Source organism: Ascaphus truei, chromosome 20, assembly GCF_040206685.1.
Source record: "Ascaphus truei isolate aAscTru1 chromosome 20, aAscTru1.hap1, whole genome shotgun sequence".
Lineage (NCBI taxonomy): Eukaryota > Metazoa > Chordata > Amphibia > Anura > Ascaphidae > Ascaphus > Ascaphus truei.
In genome coordinates, this window is record NC_134502.1 from 31,773,687 (window position 1) to 31,785,350 (window position 11,664).

Consider the following 11,664-nt stretch of genomic DNA (forward strand, 5'->3'; position numbering starts at 1 on the left):
TAAAAACACTGCGGCCCAATGGACTGAACGTTGAATGGGACCTGCGCTGTTTCCTTTGACATCTGTACATTATACGACTCTGTTTTATTGTTCAATATTACAAAATTAAATTAAATCATTGATTATTTTATTAATGATTGACAGTTTTAGTGTATTTTCTGCTCTGCCCTTGCGGTCATCCCTTTTTCTCCCCTTTTTCTTCCCTTCCTTTTCACCTTTGCCCCAGCCCCCTTCCCCCTCCCCTTCCCCTTTCCCCCCCTTCCCTGCCCCCCTGTTATTCTTGGACAAATATATATATATATATTTTGAATCAGTTTAACTATTCTCTATGTGCTATATGAATATGACACTGAGATATAGCTGATAGAGTTACTTTAATAAACTGTGCTTATAGTTTATTATATTTTTCCTAATATAGTCCAAAATGTCATTTTTTGGGGGTTAAATGTTGCAAAGGTTGCTTTTTATATATCCCTGATAATACTTTACTACAACACTGCATATCTGGCATTTTTAGTAATATAATTATGTGTGAACAAATGTCTGAAGATATATTGAGTCAAATGAGCAATATTTGATGTATGCTGGATATTGATAATTAGTCATGTATATCATGGGTTAATATGCTAGTTCGTTTTCGCGGGCTTTTTTACTTTAAATGTGCAGGCTCAGACCACGTATCCCCACTCCAAGACGAAGCGCTGTTCTATAGCGTGAAACGCGTTGAGGTGAGATCGTGGTGTAGCCGTGTGTTTGTGAAGGCTTCAATAAAGTTTTTTTTTCTACAAACCCGGAAGTACCTTTGATGTTTGTCACTGGCTGTGGCGCCTGGAACTCCTTCCTTCCACGTCCTATCTTCAGAAGGCTGCACGTCAGGCATTGGAGCTCAGAGGAGAGCGGGACACAGGTCTGAGAGCTCTAATAGGTAAGGTTTCCCTTCCCAGCTCTGACCTATCTTGAGGTCCGTCATCACACTCTCCTGCTCCATTCCTTGTGACCACATTTGACACCTACGGGTGCTGGAACTAAACTGCCAGAACGCAGGACAGGCTTTCTCTTTGCCCTCTGTTTGACTCCCTGGTTTTTGCTCCCTTGGACTAGTAGGATCCGTGTGTCTCCGATTGCTCTACAATCAGCGGTGTCCGTGAGTAGGGTAAAACGGAGGAAGCTCCACCTTGGGGCCTGAAGCGGCCATGTTGCTTGTGGCAGGAAGCTCAAACCGAGAGAGACAGATCGAGAACGAGAGACCACAGAGACACAGACAGAGGCACAGAGAGAGACACATAAATAGACAGAGAGACAGAGACAGACAGAGAGACACAGAGACAGACTGAGAAACACAGAGACAGACATAGAGACACAGAAACAGACATAGAGACACAGAGAGAGAAAGAGCAAAAGAGAAACAGACAGAGGCACAGAGACAGACAGAGAGACAGAGAGACTGAGACACAGACAGAGGCACAGAGACAGACAAAGAGCGAGAGATGCAGAGTATTTGTAAACGTATCTCTCTCCTGCTACTACTGAAATGAGGGGGTCAACTTGTATTCAGGGTCGCCCTATAGCCAGGCAAATACAGTACATTAAAAATCAAGTTTATTTTGCAATTTCAAATTGAACAGTACAAATGTCCCACTACTTTGGGACCTAAAAGACCTGCATCTCAAACCAACTCCACCAGATATTTTTAGAGATGTCACAGACTTAAACCCCCTCAACTCTTCCCTCCCAAGACCTTCCCAATTGAATGTTGACCAACTGGAGGACCTTCATTGGGAAGCTGAGAAGGGAGAAGACTCTTGGCACAGCATGTGAACTGGACATCACTGAGGAGCGTGTCTTTTCCGTGTCCATGTGGTGGCCCCACCTTGGTGCAGATGCCACAGATCCCGTATCTGCAGGGCTGGCTCCACTCTTCGTCTAACCCCACTAAAGGCAAAAATGAAAGGTTGTTCCGTTTGTCTGAGCACTTAAACTGGATGTTGGCGGTGGCAACGTCACTTTGGTCACCGCGCCCGAGATGGTGCTCTACTTTCAAGGAGAAAGCAATGAGGTTGCCGTGTAGACACCATATAGGGGAGGTCCATGAGCCCCACCTGAGAGAGAAGAATGAGAACATGGTAAGTGGGGAAGAGAAAGCTTCATAGGTCCTTTTGCAGAGGAGACCTGACCTGTAGGACAGGGCACAGAACTTTAGGGAGGTCTGACCAATTATCTATATAGTGGCATCGCCCCTGTCCTACGCCCTTCTGGGGAGTAAAGGGGATTTCTAATAGGGTGAGAGTAAAAGAGATTTTAAATCTATAAGTGGTGTGACCTCCTCCCTTAATCTCCTAGTGATACCCCTCTCTATATACCTGGACACCCGCTATCCTTCCAGATGCCTTAAATTTCCCTCCCTATACACCCCAACATTTTGCTGCCCTTTTTGCTCCATTTTACACCCCTATCTATACCCCCCAACATCCCCTCATCCTAATATATGTTTGGCAAGCTCTGTACATGTGAAGAGGAAACCTGTGAGGTTTGGCAAGCACTGTACATGTGAAGAAGAGATCTGTGAGGTTAAGGAAAGCTCTGAACATGTGAAGAAGAGACCCGTGAGGTTTAGGAAAGCTCTGAACATGTGAAGAAGAGACCCATGAGGTTTGAGAAAGCTCGGTACATGTGAAGAAGAGACCCATGAGGTTTGAGAAAGCTCGGTACATGTGAAAAAGAGACCTGTGAGAATTGGAAAGCTCTGTACATGTGAAGAAGAGACCTGTGAGGTTTGGGAAAGCTTTGCACATGTGAAAAAGAGACCTGTGAAGTTTGAAAAGCTCTGTACATGTGAAGAAGAGACCTGTGAGGTTTGGGAAAGCTCTGCACATGTGAAGAAGAGACCGGTGAGGTTTGGAAAAGATCTGCACATGTGAAGAAGAGACCTGTGAGGGTTGGAAAGCTCTGTACAAGTGAAGAAGAGATCTGTGAGGGTTGGGAAACTCTGCACATGTGAAGAAGAGACCAGTGAGGTTAGGAAAGCTCTGTACCTGTGAAGAAGAGACCTGTGAGGATTGGAAAGCTCTGTACAAGTGAAGAAGAGACCTTTGAGGCTGTGAATGTTCTGTGCCTTTCTCACCTTCCTTCAGTTGACTGGATTAAAGTTGCATTCTGATCGTTGATTTCGATAACGCAGTACAGTCGGATCGCGGTCAGAGCCGTATCATCACCGTCCCCATGCGTCTCTACCAACTGTATCAGGAAGATCAGTTTCAATGTATCAATTTCTTATATAACTACTCATAACCCCTAAACACGTCCCTGTCATTAGATCACTTTTCTCCTATATGGAACTGACCCTTTAACCCATTAAACACGTCCCTGTCATTAGGTCACTTTGCTCCTATATGGAACTGACCCTTTAACCCATTAAACACGTCCCTGTCATTAGGTCACTTTGCTCCTATGTGTGACTGACCCTTTAACCCATTAAACACATCCCTGTCATTAGGTCACTTTGCTCCTATGTGTGACTGACCCTTTAACCCATTAAACACATCCCTGTCATTAGGTCACTTTGCCCATACCTGGGACTGACCTTTTAACCCATTAAACACGTCCCTGTCATTAGTTCACTTTGCCCCTATGTGGGACTGACCCTTTAACCCATTAAACACGTCCCTGTCATTAGGTCACTTTGCCCCTACGTGGGACTGACCCTTTAACCCATTAAACATGTCCCTGTCATTAGGTCACTTTGCCCCTATGTGGGACTGACCCTTTAACCCATTAAACACGTTCTTGTCATTAGGTCACTTTGCCCCTACGTGGAACTGACCCTTTAACCCATTAAACACATCCCTGTCATTAGGTCACTTTGCCCCTATGTGGGACTGACCCTTTAACCCATTAAACACGTTTTTGTCATTAGGTCACTTTGCCCTTATGTGGGACTGACCCTTTAACCCATTAAACACGTCACTGACCTGACCATATAATTTACCTATGTTGCTTCTCAGATTAATCCTAATTGTGGGATATAAGAACGAGGGGGCACTTTATGGGGTTACAGGTAACACTTCTCATTAGGGAACAGACCTAAATGGGGTAAGAAGGCAGCAGTGGGGGCAGAACGGAGTTATGGGGCAATTCATAGACTGCTTTGATTTCTGACTCAGGGACCCCCCCCCCCCTTCTTCCCGAGTTACAGGCCCTGGTATGGGGCATCGGATGTCAATAATTGAGAGATCGGCCCCCCATATCTGGGCCAGAAACTCGGACCAACTGGGGGGTGTTATAGTGAGGTTTGGGATTTAGAGGATAATGGGAAAGCAAAGGGGATTTCTAACAGGGGGAGTAACTGGGATTCTAATAGGGGGAGTAAGGGGGATTCTAATAGGGGGAGTAAGGGGGATATCTAATAGGGGGAGTATGGGGGAATCTAATAGGGGGAGTAAGGGGGATTCTAATAAGGGGTGTAAGGGGGATTCTAATAGGGGGATTAAGGGGGATTCTAATAGGGGGAGTAAGGGGTGTTCTAATAGGGGGAGTAAGGGGGATTCTAATAGGGGGAGTAAGGGGGATTCTATTAGGGTGGGCAAGGGGGATTCTAATAGGGGGAGTTAGGGGGATTCTACTAAGGGGAGTAAGGGGGTTCTAATAGGGGGAGTAAGGGGGATTCTAATAGGGGAGTGAGGGGGATTCTAAAAGGGGGAGTAAGGGGGATTTTAATAGGGGGAGTATGGGAGATATCTAATAGGCGACGTATAAAAGGGATATAACATAGTGGGGAGGATTTCTTATAGGGTAGAATAAGTGGAATGCTTAATAGAGGAAATAAGGGGGGTTATGATTGGGGAGAATAAATGAAATTTCTAATAGGGGGAGAATAAAAAGGATTTCTATAAGGGGGATAGTACGGGGGGTTATCTAAATAGGTAAAACAATGGCCATTACTGAGAGGGAGAGTAAAAGGATTTATATTAGGGAATGTAAGGAGATTTCTCATAGGGAAAAGGGTGAGGGATAGAAAAGTGAGGTTAAAAAGTGAATTTGCAATTAGGGATTTAAAGGGGATTGTACTATTTCCTATATATAGGGGACTATGCACTAAGCAGTGATAACTGCTTTTAAGTACGATAAATGCCTTTAAAGTCCGATACTGCCTGCGGCGCGATTCACTAAGCAGTGGTAACAGCGTTTATCATCCGTAAAAGGCATTAAAAATACGTCCGATCAGGGAAAAAACAACAAACGCGCCATTTTCTGCCAGTCAGCGCGATTTACTAAGCAGCGATGTGTGAATCGTACTGTAAAAGCGCGCCATATTTTTGCACCAGCTGAAGGCTGACGCAAACAAAACGGAGACAGTGAGAAAAGCATTGTGTACCTTTTTTCAGCACACCGTTAATACAACAGGCCGGCTGATGTCACCGGGTGTTCCCCGCGAGTGTCCAGGGGTCCCCAATGGCCTGCACTACCAATTGTGTGCCCCCCCAAAACAATACTTTTAAATAAACAATGGCTAACTATATGCATAGCAACTGCCAATAAAACAATTGAATGGCACAGTGGGTACATCATGCCCATATAATATGGGCATCATTTAACACTATGCCAGTCAATGGTCAACCTAAAAAAAAAACAATCCCAAACAAGATGCAATGCCATCAAAACAATCAGAAAATAAAAACAATAAAGAAGTAGACAGAACAAAACTACCACCAAGCAATTAATCCAATCGAAAATAAATACCAGAATTAACAATTAAAACACCAAAACAAAACCATGAAAGAATAAAATAAATCTCCAAATAAACACAATCATTCAAATTCAAAACAGCAGAAATGAACCACTATTAAAAAGCAAACACCAAACAAAACACATCACTAAATAACTGAAAGCTCAAAGTAACCACCATCAGACAAAATCAAAATACCAAAAAGAAGCCACTATTAAAAAGCAAAGAGCAATCCCCCCTGAAATAAACCATTTAAAACACCGCTAAAAATGCCATCCTATAAATAAAAAATAAATAGGCAAAACATTTCAAAACAAATAAGCAAAATACATTTAAAATACATAAAAGCTGTAGAAGTTATGCACGATAGCAGGGGGGGGAAATCAGATCGCACAATCGGACATATTTTTGGCCGCACAGACCAAAATGCGTTTCACTTCACCGTGAATCCCGCGTTTCCCTTCACTTTGTATTGGGCGAGTCAAAATTTCCCAATTGGGCGCAAAAGCTCGCTGCTTAGCGCAGCCCCCAGAGTGTCTGCTTTCCGGTATCATGTAAACACACAGGGGGGCTATGCACAAAGCAGTGAAACTGTAAGGGGGTTTTAAGTGAGATAAATGCCTTATGGTGCAAAATTGCGTGCAGCGCGATTCACAAAGTAGTGATAAAACAGCAGTATTGCGCTTAAAAGGCTTTTAATCAACAAAACACCAACATTGATAAAAAAGTTGAACCATAAAATGTGCCCATAAGGCGTTTATCTCACTTAAAAACACTTACTGTATCACAGCTTTGTGCACAGCCCCCATAGTGTCTAATATGGACAATGAAAGGGGGTTATCTAATATCAGGAAAGGGAGTATCGACTACTTCTAAATACAGAGAGTAAAAAGTATAAATCACAGTTATAAAGTAGATTTTTCCAGTAATAAGCTGGCCTCTGAAGTAGTCCTGGCATAAGTTAAAATATTTTACTGTACCTGTGTGAAGATTGAGATAATGTGTGTGGCTATCATCACCTCCATTTTGGCCTAACCACCATTTTCTGAGTGTTTGCTTGTATGAATGCTTATCCGTTTATTTGTGTATGAACTGTAATGTATGATTCTGCAGAGTATCACTTCTAGATGTAACTCACCCTTGTGTAATTCCTACAAGTCATGCAAGAATTGTAAATGCAATCGTAAGATATTTATTGTCTTAGATATTTCTGCTGAACTTAGGTTCTGTTATCTGACAGTTACAGGAGACACAGGGCTGAACAGAGTAACTCCTATATGTCACAAGGTCAAAAGGCCCACATTATGGTAAATTATAGGATAAGAATATAGCGTATGCAGCATATTTAGATATCAATAGGTATTTTTGTATAAGTCATCATATAGTTTTTATCTCTAAGCCAGCCCCCTTAAAGGGCGTATTACTCATTTTGAAATGTATAAAAATGTGATACCAAGCAATATGTTTTCAGAGGCTTGAGTTCTTTTTTTAATTCTTTTCTCCCAATTGTGCCTTGGTACAGATAAACTCACGTTGTTACTTTGAACCCTTGACTCATTGATTTTATTTCTACGCTTTCACACCTGTGTCATATTCTCTAGCCTGCTGTACCCATGCTTGGCCACCGGGACTGCTACCACTCTCAATGTCTTGCTCTAGCCTGCAGTACCTATACTTGTCCACCGGGATTGCTGCTGCTAAACTGAGGAACATTCCGGAACCTGATACCTGACACCTCTGCACCTGTGCTCTACCTCTCAGCCTGGCTATATAAACCTCCCTTCCAGTTCTTCCCTTGCCTTTGTTTCATGTCAGACTCCTATTCACATGCCTGTCTTTGATCCTGATCTGTTCCTGTACCTGTAATTGATTCTGTTCGCAGTAAAGGCCCTTGCTGGTAATCTGGCTTGTCCCTGTTTGTTCCCTGGTCTCAGTCCCTGCTCCCCGTTCTCAGTCCCTGCTCCCAGACCTGTCCCTGCTCCCCTGTCCTGTTCCAGTCTCCTCGTTGCCGACCTCTGCTTGTTACCTGACTGCGCTATCTGCCACCTGCCTCGGACCTCTGACTGTGACCCCTACTACTCTCCTGCTGTTCCGGCCACCGAGATCCTACCCGCCACAGGAGTCTACCGTGACAAACTGCAAAATTAGATTGTAAGTTCTGCGGGGCAATTTAAATATTGTGCCATCACAATCCCATATACAGAAGCACATACATTGCCATGCAAGAAATAATATTATTATATGTATTTATCTCACCTTGAGAGAGAATCCTCTGGCACTGGAACCATCAGGACAAGACTCAAATGGCCCCCATACACCCCATTCACCTCCGTTGGAGACACCGATGACAATGTCATAGGTCCCGTGTCCGACTGAGAAGAGAGGGAGGAGGAGGAGGAATGAGACCGCCTGGAACATCATGGTGGGGTCTTGAGGAACTCAACTGGAGATGTCAAGAGATGTCAACGGTGAGAAAAACTTCGGCAATGTAATAATCGGGAATCAGGTTTGCAGTTCAAATCAGCAATCTTTATTTCTTCAATCATCTCAGCGATTCAGCAAGGATACAGCATACAAAATACTTCTATTCAAGGTGGCGAGTGTCTGAGAAGGCAGTGGCGTATCCTGCGACAGCTACGTTTTATACCCTTAGATCAAAGAGATATACATCACTGTCTCAGCTAACTCGCTTTTGCCAACTAAATGATGTACTTTTTACATACTGTACTTGTTTTTCTGTTGTTACCATCACGTACCTTATCTCAGGAACATTAGGAACGTACAAAAACAAGTCTTATCACTAAAATGGGCATCATACTCCTTGGTTTCAGGTTGCCCCTGATACCAATAATATTGTATACTATTAGTTTCACACTGACCACAAGATTACTTATGAGAATTTTTTTTTCAAACATCTTAACCTATTGAGTGCTGAATATATATATTATACAGTATATATATATATATAGTGGTCGACAAATCCGGTCGCCAGGGGCGAACCGATTTTGCCCACTGGCGACTAGCACAAGCAGCACATGTTGTGCTGTTTCATTTCCCCCCTGTCTCTGTCTCCGTCTCCCTCTCCATGTCTCTTTCTCCCTGTCTCTGTCTCCCTCTCCCTGTCTCCCTCTCCCTGTTTCTGTCTCCATCTCCCTGTCTCCATCTCCCTGTCTATGTCTCCCTCTCCCTGTCTCCCTCTTCCTGTCTCCCTCTACCTGTCTCCCTCTCCCTGTCTCCCTCTCCCTGTCTCTGTCTCCCTCTCCCTGTCTCCCTGTCTCTGTCTCCCTGTCTCTGTCTCCCTGTCTCCCTCACCCTGTCTCCCTCTCCCTGTCTCCCTCTCCCTGTCTCCCTCTCCCTGTCTCCCTGTCTCCCTGTCTCCCTCTCCCTGTCTCCCTCTCCCTGTCTCCCTCTCCCTTTACCTGTCTCCCTGTCTCCCTGTCTCCCTGTCTCCCTATCTCTGTCTCCCTGTCTCCTTCTCCCTTATCTTATATTTCACCAGATCCCTTCCTCACGGAAATCTTATATTTCACTAGATCCCTTCCTCACAGACATCTTATATTTAACCAGATCTCTTCCTCACGGAAATCTTATATTTCACCAGATCCCTTTCTCACGAAAAACTTTTATTTCACCAGATCCCTTCCTCACGGAAATCTTTTATTTCACCAGATCCCTTTCTCAGCTGTTGTGGGTAAAAAACTATTCTATGGGCTTTGTAACTCTGGTGGTAATTATAGAACAGAGAGTAAGGAAATGCTGGATATAGTCAGTAATTTCTATGCAGATTTATTTAAGGTCAGCTATAGGGAGAAAAAGGAGATGGATAGTTATGTTAATACATTCATTATTCCTAAATTAACGAAGGTAGAAGAACCCAACCTGACAATGGAAGTACTAGATAGTGAGGTCAGGGATGTAATAAAGGGGTTACAGAAGAATAAAACCCCTGGGGCAAACGGCTCAACAGCAGAATTTGTTTTATTGTTTAGTGATGTGTTAGTTCCTGATTTGACTAAAGTCTGTAACATAATGTTACAGGAAGGTAAGATGTCCGGGTCCATGTGCAAGTCTCCTCTGGTTCTGTTACATAAAAAGAATGATCCAGCCGATAGAAAGAACTAGAGACCAATTTCTTTATTGAACATAGAGAGGAAAATCTTAGCAAGAATTGTGTTTAATAGATTGAGAGAGGTACAGTATCTGGGACCTAATCTGCAAGGCTCAGTATTGTGGCATTAAAGGGCGTAATATCACAAACGTAGTTATACACGTAAGAGAGATTTTCCAGGTTTGGAAAGCTCATAAATTAGAGAAATATGTTTTATGCTTAGATCAATATGGAAAATAGGATGGGTCTTTTGCCACATTAAAGTGCCCTTTTAATCATTTTTTTGTCCTGGGTTCTTCCTGCTCCGTTTGTGCTGGTGCGCTTTTTGGTCTCCCTTTTCCCTGTTATGCTTACTGCTGCGGCACAGTTTATTCGAGCATTTGCCCGTTCTGTGCCGCAGCAGTAGCCTGGCGCGCGCCCGAGTGTGACGGGCGCACGCCGAAGCAGCGGAAGAGCGCCCTCCGATCGGGGCGCTCTCCCTACCGCTGCCGGGTCCGCCGGGTCCCCCGGAACCCCCTGCCGCTGTCCCGCGATCGCGGGACACCAGGGCTCCCTCGGGGAGCCCCTGGACACGCGTGCAGGGGGCGCACGCTCCCGATGACGCGTGACCGCGCGTCTATGACACGCGGCACGCCGAGGGGCGGCCACTAGCAAGCCGGGAGATTTCCCGGCTTGCGGTACCGACCACACTTCAATAAAGTGTGTCGGTAGTGTAGATCAAACTGAGGAATTTGACAGAGTAAACCACATGTGTCTCTGGGAAGTTTAATCTGCGTATGGTATTAACAACTGGAATAACACCAAGGAATATGAGTCGGCATTTTAACAACTGCCAGACCATGGGGGGGCATTTATCTGGTTACCTGTGGCTGTGGGATCATATATATGGGCAAGGACCGGCTCCAACTTAGACGCCGGATTCTTGAACATGTGGGTTCGATCCATAACAAGCCTTGTTCCAATGAACAATTCTAACTACAGCTCAACCCCCTTATAACGCTGTGCTTGTGGGGTCCAAAGAATCACATCGAGTTATAAGCGGATCGCGTTAGAGATAATGTACAATTGTATGCATTGTACAATAAAGTATTTAAGACGCCAATAATCGTGTTGCAAAGTATTCATAAGTACGAAAATTGGGAGCCACCCTCACATCGCGCTATAAGCAGATTCGCGTTGTAGCAGATCGCGTTATATGGGGGTTGAGCTGTATTATCATATATAGAGCTCCTTCATGTGTCCACATATTGCACTACTGGTACCTCTATCTGAGTGTCATACTTATTACCTTACGTCTTATACTTTCATCTATGTATTCAGTCACCTTATAACATCCTATTCTGTAAATATGACTCTCAGCTCCCCTCCTTCATCTCAAATACAGAACTACAATGTTTGGGCCCCCTGCAAAAATTAGATTGTAAGCTCCTCGAAGCAGGGGCGCCTCTTCCTAAATGTTACTTTTATGTCTGAAGCGCTTATTCCCATTACGTGTTATTTGTATTATTTGTTATTTATATGATTGTCACGTGTATCACCGCTGTGACGCGCTATGTACGTTAATGGCGCTATATAAATAAAGACATACATACATACACATATATACTGTGACAAACGCCCCTCTTTTGTAGCGCTGACGTCTGTCTGGGCTCTTCACGACACAGTCTTCTAGGGTTAGTAAGACAAATAACAGGATAACACAAAGCCTTACGTTGCTTGACTCAGGCTTCTGCCTGCTCTGTTTTCCTTCAGATTCGTATTCTAGAGCATTTAAGGCTGAGACGGAATAAGGATATGCTGCATCCAGTATCAATACACTTCAACACCTGTCCGT

The 11,664-nt window shown here is 44.1% G+C and overlaps 1 protein-coding gene across 1 annotated transcript; it reads right to left on the bottom strand.

Moving 5' to 3' along the window:
- Positions 1–1,582: 1,582 nt before the first annotated feature.
- Positions 1,583–8,358, bottom strand: LOC142470860 (vitelline membrane outer layer protein 1-like). The gene is made up of 3 exons (XM_075577657.1): positions 7,979–8,358; positions 3,122–3,234; positions 1,583–2,099 (listed from the first exon to the last, which is right to left on the bottom strand). Exons 1-3 carry the CDS (start codon positions 8,141–8,143, stop codon positions 1,718–1,720), a joined length of 660 nt encoding a protein of 219 aa, XP_075433772.1. The 5' UTR covers positions 8,144–8,358; the 3' UTR covers positions 1,583–1,717.
- Between the last annotated feature and the right edge of the window lie 3,306 nt (positions 8,359–11,664).